At 44.5% G+C, this 18,884-nt stretch overlaps 1 protein-coding gene across 2 annotated transcripts in view; it reads left to right on the top strand.

Annotated features, from left to right (window-relative positions):
• Window positions 1-18,884, top strand: part of LOC108919178 (mannosyl-oligosaccharide 1,2-alpha-mannosidase IC) — a 147,418-nt gene that overhangs the window by 53,906 nt on the left and 74,628 nt on the right. For both annotated transcript variants that reach the window (XM_029259829.1, XM_018726971.2), the window contains exon 2: window positions 5,776-5,872. In XM_029259829.1, coding sequence (XP_029115662.1) covers window positions 5,776-5,872 — 97 coding nt within the window. The remainder of the gene's footprint in view (window positions 1-5,775; window positions 5,873-18,884) is intronic.

The raw sequence follows: 18,884 nt of genomic DNA, 5'->3' as shown, positions 1-18,884 counted from the left end.
TGGCAGCATATTAGAGCTGTTGCCTTTGGCCACAAAGGTTGCAGGTTTAAATCTCACCTTTGGTTGACATACCCTTGAGAAAGGTACAGGCCCTAAGTTGCTCCCAAAAAAAAAAAAGTAGTTGTATAAATGAGTGAATATGTGTAGGCAGATTAACATTGTAAGCTCCTTTGGAGAAAAGTGTCAGCTAAATGAAAAAATGTAACTATATTACTGGGAAAAAGGAACAGGTAGGCGGTGTAGATTTGATGGGCGTCAGAGAGGGTCAACAGGAGAATTTGTGAAGCTGCCACGTGGACACAATGCAGACCAGGCTCAGTGGACACAGGCTGCAGGACACAGTCCCGTGGTCTCCCCAGAGTGACCCCGGGGCTGTGCTGTGCAGTGCAGTGTGCAGAGACAGCCTCTGTCTCCTGCATGTAGTGCCCTGGATTGGAGGGAGTAATTGCCCATCTTTTGAAAGCTACCTTTTGCCAGGTCAGCAGTTGCCATTTGTGTGTGAAAATGATTCTGGGACAATTGTTTTTAGCAGATGGCGGGGGTGCGGTGGCGCAGTGGGTTGGACCGGGTCCTGCTCTCCGGTGGGTCTGGGGTTCAAGTCCCGCTTAGGGTGCCTTGTGACAGACTGGCGTCCTGTCCTGGGTGTGTCCCCTCCCCCTCCGGCCTTACGCCCTATGTTGCCGGGTAGGCTCCGGTTCCCCGCGACCCCGTATGGGACAAGCGGTTCAGAAAGTGTGTGTGTGTGTTATTAGCAGCACACATTGTCATTGTTACATTTATTAAAGGGCCCATTGGCTTGTCATCCCATTAGCGGTTCATTTATGATTTTCCAGTTCATCATTTTTCTGTCAGTTTCTAGGTGTCAATTTTTTAATTTATTCAGGTGTTAAATGTGTGTGTTTGTGTGTGCATGTGTGCGAGCACCCAGCATGGCATGTAGCAGTATATGGTACAATAGCTGAAGCTACGGGAGGTGTGAACCGTGTGTTTTTCTTGAGCAGTGAACGTTCCCGCAACCCTGACCGTAATACAGTGCAAAGGTGGGCAGCTGCCCCTTGAGCTGTCTATAGGTGTGAAACAGTGCCCCTCCATTTAGTTCAGTGACCTCTGTTGTACTCTGTCATCCCTGTCAAACAGCATTTTCCTGCTCCGTGTGTGCAATGGAACCCGAGCTCTGAGCAGTGTTCTGGTCCTGTTTCAGCCCCTACTGATCCACAATGTTAGACTGGTGTTGGATTGGACCTAATGGCTGCCTAATCGTGAAGACTGCATGCATGTTAAAATTTCTGCCAGTCAGCACAGGTGATTATTGGATTCCTCCACACACACACACACACACACACACACACACACAGAGCACAGATGAGAGCCTGACGCATTTTCAGAAGTTCCTGTGGGAACTGAAAAGGTTCACTCTGGATCCATATCCACGACAGCAAATGCCTTCTGAAACACGTGTCTGTGTCACTTCGGATGTAGGCTAAGATTGTCATAAAAAGCACGGTATTTTTTTGCCAAACTGTTATTTCTCGCATTTTTCTGATTTACTGATAATAATATCACCATACAAATTAGACTGATAAAAACCTCACTAATTTAGTGCTTAAGGTCCCTGTAGCCTGCTAGTTCTCTTCAGGCTTCAGGGTGGATGTGGAGTTCACAAAGAAACATGAAAATGCACACTTTATTTTTTCCCTGTTTATATCTACCATGTACCAGCTGAACAGAAATTTAAACCAGGAAACTGAGACAAATGTTCTCCTCGGAATTAATTAAAATTAAACCTGAATGCTTTGTAAAACAACATTTTTGCTTTGAGCAAAGAAGTGCACCGGACCTTTTTGATGTAACATATTTGCCCAGCTGCTTCCTTCTCCTCCCCCAGAGACGCCTCTGCATTGCATTCATTTCCTGCTCTCGCTTTTGCTCTGAGAAAGCATCACCACGTTACCAAATTTGGGGTTTTCACACTCAGTATTATCTGTTCTAATTCGTATTATGTGACCTTGTGAATGAAGTGCCTACTGAAACTCTGTCAGATTTGTCACCACTTAAGAACAATAATGGCGATAAGTGCGTTCTTGCTGTTTAGGTGCGCCCACCTGTGAAGGCGTACTAAGAATGGCGCCCTAACGGCACTGAGAGAGTGTAGCTGAGCAGCCTGTGTGGGAGTACGTAGGTGTAGCGTACGTGGCGATGGAAATGTACTTTGCCTCCAGCTGTGCTGTTCTGTCAGCTAACTCGCTCACCATGTAAGTCAGTCGCTGGGGGGACTGGATCTCCACTAGCAGTGCACTGTGCGCCCCAGCTCTGGCTGGGTTCTCGGTGGCAGAGCGTCTCTCTTCTCACTTCCATTAACCCAGCGACTCTTTGTGGTTCAATGTGTACTGCAGTGGACCTGTGTGGAGCCATGTTTCTGGTTGCCATTGTGTTCGGGGAGGAGGTCCAGCATGTCGATGAGTGAATAATAGAAATAATAGAAATGTTCTTCATGTCCACAGTCAACAGAAATATGAAAACCAAGCCAGTAAGGTTCAGCGTTCCTTGTTTTCAAGTCAACGGTCCAGTAAAATTAATGCTCTGACACCAACTTTACCATTTCTTCCATGTTTCCATAAATAGTACATCATTTATGACGGCCACAATTATATTTCCTGTCACCCTTACAGACAGTTACTTTTGTGATGCGCACCAGTAAAAGTGTACTGAACAAGCTGACTAACTGTGGCTTATCGACATTTATATCTCTTTGATCTGTTGTGAAATGCACTTTAGTCTGCTCTCAGTTGTATGTTGTTTTGGAGAACAGATGTAAATGTAAATAAAACTGTACAATATTCAAACTCTAGAAAGTGTAAATTAGTACACAGTCACACTTTACACAAATGTTGAGGTGCAAAACATATTGGAGAGCGATAGGTAGCACAGCAGTTAAAAAAACTGAAGGTTTCCGGTTTAAGTCCAATTCCCACTGCTGTCATAGTGTCCTTAATCAAGGTACTTAGCTTGAACTGAAATACAGGCAGTCCCTGGGTTTGAACATCTGACTTACGTACAACCCGTAGTTACGAACCACCCCCCCATAAAGCCTGCTACATTAAAAAAATTTGAGTTGCATATAATGATTCATAATAACAAGCAGGCGCCATTTTGCAACACGCATCAAAACATTGCGCGTTGGCAGCAGTTCGTTGGCCCGTGGGTGCGTGAGCCTGAGGTAGGGCAAAGACTTGGTTCTTTTCAGTCGCACCACTTGTTAACAGTCTCTCGTGTGTTACTCTATTTGGCTTTAATTTTTGCTTTTTACCTTTGTAACCATGGCACCAAAGCATAAATGTGATACAAGTGAGGGTGATGCATCAAAGAAAAGGAAAACAATAACGATTGAAACTAAAGTGGAAATATTAAAGTGAAAGGTGAAACGCTAACAAACACTGGAAAAGCATTAGGCTACAGTCGGTCAACGACAATGACCGGGACAATTTTAAAGGACAATGCGAAAATAATGGAGCACGTAAAAGGCCCTGTCCCGATGTCGCTCTCTCTCTTTCTCTCTATTATAAATATTGTAGTAACATTTATTATTGTTATTATCATTATTATTACTGTATTATTATGTTAAAGGATTTTTAGTCTATCTGGAAGTGTTTCTTTTATGTTTTTTTATGCATAGAAAAGTACACGATATACTATATACTAAGACCAACATTTCACTAACTGACGTTATTTAACCACCATACCTAACTGTTTCGACTTACATACAAATCCGATTTAAAGACAGATTTAGGAATGGAAGTCGTTCATAATCTGAGGACTGCCTGTAGTACACATACCTGTTCTATAAATATGTAAATGGAGAGGCAGGTGAATCAATAACTCTAATTTGCCTTTAATTTACTCTGCTGTACATGTGGGGAATGATGGTAGGCAGTTCTGTGTAACCTGTGTAGAAACGTGTTGGCTGAATACTAATGAATAATCTTCATACTACATCTCGTCTCTAAGATAAGCCCTAAATTAGTGAACGTAAATGGATAAAAGCAACAGAAACTTTCCTTATTTAAATGGAAAAAAATTATATACGGTTTATTAGCATGTGTAAATTCTCCTTTATTATAGACATTACATTTGTACTTTAATATAATTTATCATAAATATAATGCCACCAATAATATGCCACCTGGAAAGGTTAAAGTATTTTAGCTATTTGATGATGTGGGACTGTTTAAAAGCCATCTGAAAAGTTCTACTTTGACCTTTTTGAAAAAAATGTTTTCTGTGAAGTCTTTAACTTCATTTTATGTTTTCTTGAGGATTTACATTTATTCATTTAGCAGATGCTTTTCTCCAAAGCAACTTCCAATGAACTCTATGTAGTGTTATCAGCCCACACACCTGATTCACCACAGTGACTTACACTGCTAGATACACTACTTACAATGGGTCAGTCATCCATACATCAGTGAAACACACACACTCTCTCTCTGTTACTCACACACTGTGGGTGAACCTAAACAGCATGTCTTTCGACTGTGGGAAGAAACCAGAGCACCTGCAGGAAACCCACACAGACACTGACAGAACATGCAAACTCCACATAGACTGAGCAGGGATCAAACCCACATCCTCATGTACCACCCAGGTGCTGTGAGACAGAAGCACTACTTGCTGTGCCACCGTGCTGTCCAGAGATGTTGCACTGAACTGCATTTATTTAATTACTTAAGTTTTTGTGGATTTAATTTTCAAAATGAGTGTCTTGTCACATTGTTTTTGTATTTCTGTGACTCTGAAAGTGATGTGTAAGCAGGTACCCTCAAGAATTTTGGAATGGTTACCTTTCCTTGCATCAGTCATCTGAACATAGAAGCCAATGAAAGGAACCAACTGCGGGACTCTGGGATGTCCGCATCAGTTGTACTGCCTTTGAAAGGGGTACAACTTCCCCCTTTTGCTCCTGGATCTATCACTGAATTAGCTTTAGAAACCGAAAAGATACAGAAAAGTAAAACTGTTGTGAGTTTACAATTACTATATCCCATTGGCGCTAGGATCAACCTTGAGTCAAAGTCAAAAGTAAGAACAAGTTCAGTAATAGAGTATTCATTACTCTTCAGTCTTTTTCTTAATCTAAATGGTGCTCTGTGGTATTACCATATTAACAAATAAAGACTTCAAATGAGTCCCTTCCTCCCTGAACCCAATCTGCGTTTGTCTTGAAACATAATTTTCACCAGTGCTGTCTTTTTCATGAATTTATGTATTTATTTGATGAATGTCAGCCAACTTTGCCTCTGTTTCACTGGAGCTAATTATGAGTGCCTGTCGCTTCAGGCTGTCTTGTTTCTTAAATCATTGAGGCCCTGTCCCAGACTCCTTCCTCCCCTGATTACCTCCTATTCCAAGCTCACAGGGTTTTGACGCATTTTATCACTTTTGCTTCATGACTTTGTCACAGTGGTGCTGTGAGTGAACGATCACATCTGGCTGTAGTCCAATGCTCTGGAAGCTGTCACAAGCAAACAGGTGGGAGAGGATCTCTCCTACCAAACAGAGGCAGTGTGAACCACAGGGGTTCCAAGTTAAGCACCTTTGAAGCAGACTTATTGGAATGCATCTGACAAATCATTGTTATATTTTGTCCACCAGTAGACCTGTAGATGTGTCTTGTTCTGCAATTATGTGATAGACAGAAGGGGAGAGTGATGGATCAAGATAAAGGTACTTGGATTTTGCCTGTCACTCATCTAATATCCTCTGTACTTTGATTTTTAGATGATGAAGTTCGCCTGGGAAAACTACCGGCGCTATGCCTGGGGCAAGAATGAGTTGAGACCACTGACCAGGAATGGCCACATTGGGAACATGTTCGGTGAGTGCTGCCTGAGATTCTCACTGGTTATAGGCCTCTGGGAGGCTCCTCACAAACAGGAAGAGCAAGTAGCAGTTGTTGGCGGTGGGGAGTTGGGGTGGGGGCTCCTCTCTATTTAAGCTACTGCTTAAATGGCTCCCTATCTGATCACTGTGACCCATCCAGTGTTACATGATAAAAACCTCAGGGGTAGTTATGATATCACCAAACAGATTAGACAGAGTACAGGGCCCACGCTCCTTGGTGCAGTGCTTTCCCTCAAGACTTTCCGTGAGTTGCTTTTCCTGCCATCGTCCTTTCAGTTGCAGGAGACAGCTCAGACACCTAGAGATGGTATTGAATGTAATTGTGGCTGTTCGAAGGACTGGCAGTGCCTCACTCATACCAAGTTTGCCACTGGCATGGATCACTTTAATAAAGTCCTTAATAAAGAGGGATCATGTTCTATTTTTAATGAGGACGGTTCAGCTGTGAATGCCAGCTGTGGCTAAAACCTGCAGCCTAACTGGACATATTGGCATACAGATCCAATGTGCCGGGATGGATCTGAACTTCTGCTGTCTTACTTATGGTGTGCTTATTTACTGTGAACTTTGGGGGCAAAATATAAATCCACAATTTAAGATTGCTATTTCGCATAGGAGCCACTGGGGTTTGATATACGCATGTCGGTGATGGTGAATCATTCACGGAAACCCAAGCTTATTTTTTAAATTAAAAATGAACAGGAACAGAGGAGAATTAGACATTGCCACTGGACACATCATCCACTTGGAATGTTAATTGCCTTATTGGTTTTGGTTAGACGTTGACCCGAAGTGGACCCTCGCATAATTCCATACCAGTTACTAGTAGCAAGAATCATAAAAAGCAAGGAGAGGCCTTGTCACAACATGGGCCAAGTAAAATGCTGCAGTATCATTTTTGAAACACTCTTCCACAGTATTCCAAGCTTCTTGAAATGTTCGGTGGATTTACGATCGATAATCCCAGCCCCAGGTAATACTTTGCTCTGCGACTTTGTGTGCCCTTCCTCAGGTGGTTGGGATTAACGTTAGTCGCCCTGGCTCCGTGCACCACGGACAGCGTGCAAGTTAACTTTTTGTCAGCAAACAGGTGATGGCTGATCCTTGTGACGGACAAGCATGTGGAGAGTCTCTTCTGGGGTCAGAGGTCACTGATGTGGCAGGCAACATCAGCGGCTATCATTTAGCTGCTCTCTTATCACAGGAATGCAATTAGTGGAGGAGTATATCTCACGGAACAGATTGTCACATCTGAGCTTCAATGTGCTCGAGTCATCAATTCATCCCAAAGCCTATGAAATTAGCTCCACTTTCATGACCCCGAAAAAAAGACTGTTTGCTTAACATATTGGTAATCCGATACACAAACGGATTTTTATTCTGCTGTCATTAATTTTTTTTAGGAATGGCTTTTGCTAGAGTAGAGCTCTAGCCTCCTCTGACATTCTCTCGCTGTGTCGGGATATCAGCTGTTATGTTCTGCAGTAAGCCAGGTATGAGATGGGATGCTGTGTTTCATTATTTAATCCTGGGGTAAACAAAGATCCTTGGAGATGCAGTGTGTGTTTGGTGTGCTTGTTGGAGCACGTCAGAGAGCTGGGTGTCAGCAGAAGACCTATCCTGCCTGAGGCAGAGCGCATCCAGGCTGATTCTGTGTGCCTGCTCTCCGAAGGACTGGTTCGACAGCTTTTTGCTCCCTTCTCAACTAAGCCCTCTCCATCTGCGAAGGCTCAGAGCGCAACCCATCTCTTCCCATCGCTCTTTGCCTTCCTCCCTTTTCCTTCAAAAGTGAGGACTTACCTGTCGTGCCTCTTCTTCTGTCCCTCTTGCTCACACTTACACTTGGGCTACCTCTCTCCCTATTTGCTTTTCTATGCCTTGTCCCCCAGCATGTCCGTATCTATCTATCCCTCTGTGTAATACAATCCCAGGCTATCGAAATCAACTTATGGTATCCGCTTCTGAGGCGACAGAGTGACAAAGCCGCAAAAGCAATTTTAAAAACAAAAGGCTTTAATTGAACGGTGGGTGTGTGCGTGCAGTTGGACGCTTGTTCGCATGCAGGCAGATCCTTTCAGTCAGCCTCCTCTACCCATTGCCACTTGAGCTAAGGGAACAATGGCTTAATTACTTAATTAGGGAAGCCTTTTTACGGCATCTGACAGGCTCTGCTGTTTTGGGGGGGCAGCCGAAGAATTGCCCATCGAAACGCTTGAATGAGTTGTTTCTGCTTAACACCGGGTGGCAGCAGGGCCCGGAGCAGACGCCTGTCTTCTTTCGCAGATGCATCATGGTGAAGCAAGCAGAATAATTCGTTCCTCTTTTGTTATTCCTTGTTTTGATACGAGAGCAGTATGTTAAGTGGGAACATTCATTACTGATCGTTCAAAATCAGTTAACGTCAGTGAGGAAAAAACTTTGAAACCGCTTCATTACGATCCAAATCTCGGCCCTCTGGGCACTATTTTCAAGAGGCAGATTGAAATGCTGCCTCCTTCGACTAAATATCATAATTCTCTGCTGAGTGCAGGCATTGCCTGAACTCAAACTCTTTTTGTGCAGCTGCTTTTCCTGATGGATGGGTGAAGAAGCCGGGGATATTGAATCACATCGAAAGCGTTCAATGAAGAAAATGCCATAAGATCTAATTTTAGAATAACAAAAGAAATTCTGTTGAGGTATAGACTATGATTCTGGGGTGGAGAAATGAAGCCTTTAATTCAAAATCCAGGAATTTCAAAAGTGACCTAATGAATCCTTCCCCACACCCAGACATTGTATTGTGCCATATTACAGTAAGGAGAAGAAAAAAGCAAGGCGTTAAAGTCGGGTCCTGTGGACATTCCTGCAATTTTGCAGGTAATTGAAAAATTATTTTTCAAAACATGCCATTTATGGATCCACCATGGAGTATGATAAGGCCTTCTCGCGAAGTGATACCATGGACACACTGTGGGCATGTGGAGTGAGAATATAGGCAGGCCATACACGGGTCATTGGCTTTCCATGAAAGTTAGAAAGTTGTGAAGATGTTTTATTACTTTATATTCCCTTTATGAGGAAATATCATATCACTTGCATACTGACTTTGTATTTTGTACCTCATATTCACCTACTCATCACTCCCACTTAAGGATCTGGGGTCTATTTATGAATTAGGAGAGGGGAGCATGCGAGCTCAGAGGTCACAGGTGAGCTAGGGTAGCAGCAGCATCTCCACACTGCTTTCACCTCTCTTAGCACCTACTCCACAACGTTCTCGTTCAGCCACATCTTGAATGAGGAGTAAGCATTTTTAGTCATTGACAATGAGTTCACGTCAAGTTATGCAACTTTATGAGCTAATCACTGCCCGATTGATACCTCCCACTTTTTCTCTATGGTAGTCAAATTGCTGAAATCTTAAGCTCTCTGAATTTTTTCATAATTATAGGGAACTATATACATGCGCTGAACTGGCACTGTGGTTTTGAAACTGAGAGTTGGTGTTTCTTTTTTCATTGATAGCTGCCTGCTCTCCACAGTAATCCAAAAATCTAGCAGTTATGCTTCATTATGGTGTATCTTTTTAAATAACAACTTGTCAACACACTTTTGTGTACTGCTGGGAGATCTGATAACGTCATGCAAGACAAAGCAGCTTAGCGAAGCAGGTATCATGGAACGCTTTATCGTAACTCAAACAGCAGGTGATATCTTCTGTAACGTGGTATCCCACCATTAGTAACTGCCTACAATGCACACAAGTCTATTCTGAATAAACACCCAGGAAAGCACATGGAGTCCCTTGAGCAGGACAGGATAGCCTGAGCATGTGTGAACAGAAACCTAGCAGATGACCTTCAGTGTGTGCCATTCTGGACCTTCATAGGACTGGTCTGAAGGAGCACCTCCTATCATACAAGAAGCTCCTGCACAGTAGCTATAGTTTAACCTTTTGCAATCCTTTTTATTTTTCAGAGTACTTTTTAACCTGCACTCCATTCAATTCAATTCACACATGCTGAAACTGCTCGTCCCAAGCAGGGTTGTGGCGAAATGGAGCCTAACCTGGCAACACAGGGCGCAAGGGTGGTGGGGGAGGGGACACACACAAGACGGGACGCCAGTCCATCGGAAGACACCCCAAGCAGGACTCGAACTCCAGACCCACCAGAGAGCAGGCCCCTCTCAATTTGATTAATTTTATTTTTATTGAGAGCTCTTCTCACTAGTGTGACACAGAGCGCTAAGAAAGGTTATGGTATTAAACAAGTTTAGTTAAATAACAATAGAGGAAGTCAGCTGCCTACAGTGCAGAGGAAAACAGAAGTCCCAATAATTAACTAAAGAAAAAAAAAATTAACCTCTGGAGTCTGAGTACTATAGATATTCTACTGTAGCAACAGAGGACCTGTGTAAGTATGTGTAGCACAAAAAAGAGCAATGCAACTGTCATGGCAATGGTGCAACCTGTACACACTGTAAGTTTGTAGTCCAAGCAGCATAGCTGGTCATGCTAACTCTTAGAACGAAACAGCTAAATAACACCCCACTTGTATTTTCTTCTTCACTTCGGTGGTTTCCATTTGACTAGAAATCAAAAGTATCCACAAAAATCCAGTTTTTTTCCACCATATTTCCACAATAATTCACTTATTTATATATCAATTATGTTTTTTGACCTGGCCTCATAGTTTCTGCCATACAGTCAAAGATGCTGGAGGTACAGTGTGGCAAGAGGACACAGAGACTTCAAGGTCCGTGAACAGATGTGCATTTTATTCACCCAATGTGGGAGTGTCTGGGAAATGGAGTGTCGATAAAATGAGGTTCTTGTGCTCAGGATCAGGCTGACTGCTGCTGCTCTTTGAGCTTGTTGTCTGGCGCACGTGCTTCTGGTTTGTCTACCCAACAGCCTCTCGCTTCCAGGGACATGGATTAATTAGGACAAGTCATTACAAAGACCTGAGGAGTGTCATGTTTGCTAGGATGATGCGAACAGCGGAGCACCTTGAATGAGATGATGTATCTGGAGCTCAGTTTCTTGGTCAGCAATTTCATCCGGAGGTCCTTGGTGGACAACCACACTCGCTGACCTGGCTTAAGGGAGAGCGGACGCCTGTGTCAATCTGCTTGTTGTTTGTTCCTATGAGTGCGGTGCTGGAGATGGTTCCGGACAGCTTGCCAGGTCTCCGAGCTGTTGTTATACCAGGTGTCCACAGCCGGTACGTCACTGGAGCTGGGGTGCCAAGGGAACAGTGGGGGTTGATAACCTAGCCCTCTTTGAAATGCTGAGAGGCCAGTGGCTGTGTGGGCCAATGCCTTGTGAGCATATTCTTCCAAGGTAAGTACCTAGCCCACTGATCTTGTTTGGAAAACCTTAGGAACTGTCCGGTGTCTTGTTGCAGCCTCTCGACTTGTCTGTTTGCTTGAGGGTGATAGCCGGATGTCAGACTCACTGAGACCCCTAACTTTTGCTAGAAAGCTGGGAAGGGAATTGTGGTCCCCGGTCCAAAACGATGTCTTCTGGAAGGCCAAAGAGGCGAAACACTTGATCGAAGAGCAGTTCTGCGGTCTCCAGCGCTGGAAGCAGCTTGGGGAGAAGGACAAGATGGCATGCCTTGGAAAACCGGTCAATAATCGTGAGCACAGTGGTTTTACCTTTCGATGGGGACAGATCTGCAAGAAAATCGATGGCCATGTGAGACCAGGGACGCACCGGGATTGGCAAGGGTTCGAGGAGTCCTGCTGGCTTCTGGGTTGGGGTTTCTGCTTGAGCAGAGGTGTCACATGCCCTTAGGTAGTCCAGTACATCCTCCTTCATGGAGAGCCACCAGCATTGGTGTTGGAGGAGCGAGAGCATCTTACTAAGCCCGGGATGACCAGTGACTTGGGTACACTGTGCCCACTGCAGAAGCATCGGCCTCATACTGGTAGGGAGGTACTGCTTTTCTGGAGGGGTCTCGGAGGTTCAAGCTCTTGCGCCTTCAATAAGTCCTCAGTGAATTGCCATTGCACCGGAGCCAGCATACAGTGACTGGGCAAAATGAAGTCCGGGGTCTCCACAGTTGAAGAGCTCTTACACCCGGGAGAGAGCGTCGGCCTTGGTGTTCTTATTACCTGGTTTATAGGACACCGTGAAATGGAACCTTATGAAGAAAAGGGCCCAGCGGGTCTGTCTGGGGTTTAACCTTCGGGCCTTCTGGAGGTATTCCAGGTTCTTATGGTCCATTAGGACCAGGAAAGGGTGCTCAGCCCCTTCCAGCCAATGCCTCCATTCCTCTAGGGCTAGTTTGATGGCCAAGAGCTCCCTGTTTCCTATATTGTAATTTTGTTCTGCCTTGGAGAGTTTACGTGAGAAGTAAGCATATGGGTGGAGCTTGGATGGATATCCCTGTTGTTGGGACGGCACCGCTCCTACGCCCATGATGGAAGCATCCACCTCCACGACAGGGTAACGTTGGGTTAGGGTCATGGAGAACGGGAGTGGAGGTGAATCGCTCCTTGAGGCCATTGAAGATATGCTGTACTGCTTCGCTACAGCTTAGGTGAATGCTCTTACCGGCTGTGAGCGCCGTGAGCAGAGCTGCCACAGAGCTCTACTCCCGCATAAACCTTCTATAGAAGTTTACGAAGCCCAAGAACCTCTGTAAGTTCTTCACGGTCCTTGGGCGGAGCCACTCCGTCACCGCTTGGACCTTCACTGGATCCATGGCCACCCCCTCCTTACTCATGATGAACCTGAGGAAAACCATCCTTTCCTGGTGAATGAGACACTTCTCCGCCTTGACGAACAAACAGTGATGCAACAAGCACTGGAGTACCTCACGTACCTTCCCAATATTTTGTTCCAGGGTCCAAGAATAGATGAGAATGTCATCCAGGTACACTAGGACACCATTGTTCACCAGGTCCCCCAACACATGATTGACAAAAGCCTGAAATACACTGGGGGCATTGGCAAGGCCAAAAGGCATAACAAGGTACTCATAGTCACCAAGGGTGGTACTAAAGGCCGTCTTCCACTCATCTCCCTTCCTTTTCCAGACCAGATTGTACGCGATGCATGGGTCTAACTTGGTGAACACCTGGGCCCCATGTACTTGCTCGAGCGCAGCGGTGATCAATGGTAAGGGATGTGGATATTTGACCGTGACACTATTGAGGCCCTGGTAGTCAATACACTGGCAGAGGCCTCCGTCTTTTTTTGCTGATAAAAAAGAATCCAGCAGAGGCCAGAGAAGTTGAGGGGTGAATAATGCCTGCTGCTAATTCCTCTGTTACATACTGCTGCATAGCCTCTTGCTCTGGCAAGAACAGAGGGTAGACTCGGCCTCATGGAGGCGTCGTACCTGGAAGGAGGTCGATCGCGCAATCCCAGGGCCTGGGAGGGGGCAGCGTCACTGCCTCTTCTTTGCTAAAGACCTCATCAAGATTGTCATAGGCAGCCGGAGCCACAACCTGCTAAGAGTTCTCGGCACCCTCCACTGAGATGGCTCTGCATGCGATGAGCTGCCCCTTGCTCCAGCAGAACATCGAGTCATGCTGTACCAACAAGGGGAGACCCAGGATGACGGGGTTGTCTGGGGACTTAATAAGAAAGAACCCGATGTCCTCTTTATGGCAGGCCCCTACCTTCAGGCAGGCCGGGACCGTGTGAGACTCGACGACCTCTGTGCTCAGAGGTTGTCCATCCGAGGCACTAATTAGTAACGTTACGTCACAAGGACATCTGGGCACTTATTGGGACTCCGCGAAACCTATATCCATTAAGCACCCGGCTGAGCCTGTATTCAGCCACTGGGCGCTCCCCCTGCTGAATCTGCATCAGCCGATCGCAGGCTGCATGTGCTGACAGGATGGCAAAAAACAGTCATAAAGTGCTTCCTAAATGCACTGTAGGAGGTCTTGGAGCATCTGTCCCACACTGACGTGTCCCACTCGAGTGCTGGACTCGTCAGGAGCGCAATGATGTAGGTGATCTTGGTATACCGCGGATTGGTACACATGAAGCAAGCTAGAAAAGATGAGCTCACATTGCATGAGAAAACCCCTACATCGTGCTGGATTACCGTCATAACATTCCGGTGTGGCGAGGGTCCAGATCTGGGATATGAGGTGCAGATGGCATCTGATTTTGTGCACCTAACAGCGTGTCCTGGAACGAGAACGCCTGATGTAGGCGGTTCCTTACCGCTGGGTCCGAGGGAGAGGTGGAATCTTCTGTCATGTTCGCTGGGGTGATGTGGACACTAGTGTGGTTGCACGGTGTTATTCTGTACAGAATCGGCAGGCAGAATGCGTTGTCTTTGTCGTAGCGAGGGTCACCGATGAGCAGACATCAATACCAGGAGAATCCGAAGCTGTAGTCCAGGAAACAAAGCCAATGATCAGGGAACAAAGAGAATGAAGAGACAGGGGGACTGAGTTTGGGGAGGACAGGAACAAGACGAGGCAGAAACCGGAACAGGTACAGGAACGAGGAGGAGGAGGAAAACAAGGATGCGGGAGAAATCGCAGGAGATTGCAGGTGTGGGTGAGCTGATGGCTCAATAAGGTTCCACGATCTGGTTGGTCTGGCATCGTCCTTTTATGCTCCATCTCCCTGATCACCCTCAAGTGCAGTGAGTTGCAACAAGATCGTGGGCGTGACAAGGAGTTTGTTCTCTCTGCCTCCTCAGCTGCCCTCACCCGCAGACCTGGCATGCCACTTACTGTGTACAGTCATGTGCCGTTTAACAACATTTTGCTTAACAACTGACCACATATATAACGGTGGTCCCATAAGATTATAATGGAGCTGAAAAATTCTTATTGACATCGTAGCCATCGTAACATCGTAGTGCAATGTGTTAAATGTTTGTTGGTGATGGTGGTGTAAAGAAACTTTCTGCACTACCAGTCGCATTTATTTATTTAGCTGATGCATTTCTCCAAAGTGACTTACAGTGTTAAAGTTACAATTATTTACCCAGCTGAGTAATTCTTACTGGAGAAATTTAGGGTAAGAAGCTTGCTCAAGGGTACTACAGCCAGAGAGGAGGATCCAACCTGCAACCTTTGGATCCAAAGGCAGTAGCTCTAAGCACTATGCTACCAGCTGTCCCAGTTATATAAAAGTATAGCACATACAATTATGTACGGTGCATAATACTTGATAATGATAAACACCTATGTTATTGGTTTATATATTTACTATACTGTACTTTTTATTCTTATTTTCGGGTGGACTCTTTCTACTTATAAGAAAAAATTTACTGTAAAACAGTATGCTGTGTTACACTGGCAACCGTGTCATAAATCTCGTGTTTACAGCATCTCTTGACTACATGGAGGCTATACCATGTAGATTTGTATAAGTACGCTCTATGATGTTCGCACGATGACGAGATCGCCTAGCAGCGCATTTCTCAGAATGTATCCCCATCGTTAAGCAACACATGTCTGTATATGGCTGACAGGTAATGTTTTGGTGTTTAACAGCAAGCTAAGTATATACAAAGTTATGGCAGTTATTCTATGCTGCTTCTTGGCTATTGTGCTAGCTTCACCATGGAGTAAGTGGAGCGTGTGACTTGGGTGATGAATATTGCATTAGTTCTTGCATGGCCCATGCCATTAGCCTTGGCATAGTACAGTGGTCACTCGTGCTTGGCGTGATACACAGCTGAGATGTGCCAAATATCCCTGAGATCATTTTTTTATCCTTAACCAGCAAATGACTTGGGAGGCTGTTGGTCCACTGCTACATAAAATCAGCCTGCTGTCTCAGCTGCTCTCTTGCCCCTCTGCCTTTTTGCTCTGTGGGATTCCTCTTGAGATCAAGAGAAAACTCTCAACCCTGCAGGTTTAGGATTGGTTGGATGGGGCCTAGCCTCTGATAGTTCTTGATGCACAGTCTGAAAATGGTCCTGAGAGCACAGGTCAGAGAGAAGAAGGTCAGCAAATACACATGGGCCTCAGAAAATAGTTTGAAGAAAATTACTGAAGAGGTAAGGGTGGAAAGCCGTCAGCAGAGAGAGGAGTGTAGAGACTACACTTGCTTGTGAGGACAGAAGCTTGTGAACTTTTTGGAAAGAGCTCTAAAAGGAAAGCAGGCTGAAAGCCACAGGCTGTGATATATATCAAGCGGATTGAGAACCGAAGTAGATGGGTTTTGTTCTTCTATCAGTTAAGGAAGCGTTTGTGGAAGGAGTTCATTTCATTGTAAAGGTTTGCAAGCTTGTGTTTCCTGTATGTTTTTGTTGACAGTCCACAGAGGTTAACTGTCTGTTAACAGCAACAATGGGTAGCCAAGGCAGTTGTATCAGCAGATAAGTACTCACCAGTGAGTACTTCGACAGTGAGGCTGTGTTTTTATCAGCCTCACTGTCGAAAAGTTACGTTTACTATTTCAGCCTCCAAGTGATGCAGGGAGAATTTGAAACTAAGGAGAGATGTACTGTTGTTTAGGCAAGATTGCATTAATTCATACCACAGTTGTTTCTCCTTGAGGGGGACCAGCTGGAGCAACTCACACAGCGTTTCGAGGCAGAGTGAGCAAGCACATGACCACTGCGTGAGTCATAAAGCCCCTGATTAAAGGCCTGTTGCCCACGCTGTACAGCAGAACCAGAATTTGTTTGGAAGGGTGGATATGAGATGACTTGAAAGGCTCCCTCCATTATTTTCTTATGGCGTTAGCCTCCTGGCCAAGACCAGGGGTCACGATCACTGCCTCCATAATAATTTTTAAATGGGCCCATTGTAAGTAATGTATCTAGCAGTGTAAGTCACCTTGGTGAATAAGGTGTGTGGGCTGATAACACTACATAGAGTTCATTGGAAGTTGCTTTGGAGAAAGGTGTCTGCTAAATAAATAAATGTAAATGAAAAGTAAACCCAACAACACACCACAATTCCTCACATACATCCTTGTCTTATTAGCAAAACATATTACAAAACCTTTTGGAAAGTACTTACAAAGCATAGCTTTTAAATGTACATTTGTGGCCTTTGTTTTTCGAAATATATCAAGTAAATTCATGTCTGCTGCTAGACCACATGATCCCTTGGTTGAGAGGCTAATAGAAGTTTTTTCAGGTAAATCACCCACTTGAAAAGATGACTGGCTTTAGTAAACAATACATGGGGATACATAAGTCCTTACAGGGTGAAAAGTTGTAAATGAGTTTTTCTTACACAAATGTGTAAAAAAAATGCTTTTAAATCAGGACCTTCACCATAATGTCACAGTACAGCTACCTAAAGGAAGGTAGTCCATATCGACACTTTCAGTTGTTTCTGTGGTTCATGGAATTTTTTATTAAGGACACAGGATTTGGGTTGGGAAAGATAGTGCTAATGACTGGAAACCATTAATGAAGCAGTGGTCTGAAAACACTCTTCTGACTCTGGCCTGTTTTCAGACTGAGGGGTACTCTTCCCATTTCTTTTTCTTCTGTATACATTTAGTAAACTCTTTTCCCTAAAGCAAACCTACAACAGGGTAAACAGAAGTGTATTTTACAACAGATGAAAAGCCTTAGACAAAGACTATTATCAAAGATTATTCAAACGCAATTTGTCTGATACAATCATTTTTACCAGCTCACTTTTCATGACTAGCTGCTTATAAGATTGAGAGCCAGATAGGGAGTAGAAAGATGATCATGATAGACAATAAGATACAAGTTTACATAGCTGTTAGATCACGAGAATAGTGGGTCAGTAAAGGATGTATTTTGACACCCTTCTTGAATGCTGGAAGGGATTCAGCAGTTGATAGAGAGATGGAGTTAATTATACCACAGTAGTGCCATAACTGTGAACCTATGAACTTTTAATTTTGGACTTGTTGTAAGTGGGACCATGAGATGGCCTGAGGTGGTAGAGCATAGCAGTCTGACTGTAGGGTGTATCTGGGTGCAGATCATTTTGGCTTTTGTAGGCTGTAACCAAAGTCTTGAATTTTATATGGGCAACTTTAAGAAGCCTGTGGAGAGAGACAAGGAGGAGAAATGCATGGGAACACTATCAGGCCACACAATTTGTGCCAGAGCATGTTATATCAGCTGGAGTGACTTGATTGCAGAGGCTGAAAGACTAGACAGGATGGAGCTGCAGTAGTCCAGGCGGGACATCACCATGCCCTGGACTAGGAGTTGAGTCTGTTATGAAATATGGACAGATCTGGCAAATGTTTTACAGGAGTAAGTGCAGGGTCGTAAGTGTTACAGCTTCAGTGTGCTTGGAGAATCAGAGTTTTGAGTCAGTTGAGAATATAAGAGTTGTCATTCACAGGCTTTTGACCGATGTAGGGGATACAATTGATTTGATAAAGTTTGACAGAGAGTTCCAGACAGGTCAAAGAACTGCTGGGAGGTGGAAAGTCTTGGAAAGATTTACTTGTAGGTAGTGGTCATTTAACCAAGCAGAGGTGTAGGGAAGGCAAGCAGCAGTGTGAGATTGATACATCTTCTTTAGTTAGGGAAAAGAAAGCACTGTGTATTATCTCTGTAGTGGTGATTGGAAAATCCATAATGGGCAATGAAAAAGTCAAGGAAAGTGGCACAGATAGAGAAGTGTAAGGGTTCCAGCTCTGAACGCACAGGACAAAGAGACTAACGGAGAGATTTGCTAAAGTACATGATTAAATCTGTTCAATGGGTACGACTGAAAACATTTTATTTGTTGTCTTTTGATGCAAAGCCGTTCTAGAAAGGATGCTAGGAATTTGTTGTTGACAATGTCTAATGCTGCTACAAGATCAAGGTGAGCGAGGACTGAGGATAGGTATGCTTTTCTGAAAGCTTCTGACACTGCAAGAAGGGCATTCTGATCAAGGGATATAGAGAACCAATAGTAAGCTGCACAGTTTTAGAAGGAAAAGAAGGAAGTGAGACTGGCCTGTATTTCTGGACTGTTTGGGTCTAGAAAAGTTTTTTTTCAATAGTGTTGACATGTGGTCAGTTTTAAAGGCATATGGGAAGCAACCAGAGGACAGGGATTACCAAAGGAGAGGA

This window comes from Scleropages formosus, chromosome 18 (assembly GCF_900964775.1).
Source record: "Scleropages formosus chromosome 18, fSclFor1.1, whole genome shotgun sequence".
Taxonomy (NCBI): Eukaryota; Metazoa; Chordata; class Actinopteri; order Osteoglossiformes; family Osteoglossidae; genus Scleropages; species Scleropages formosus.
The sequence above is the reverse complement of the archived record's forward strand: the minus strand, read 5'-3'. Positions and strand labels throughout refer to the sequence as shown.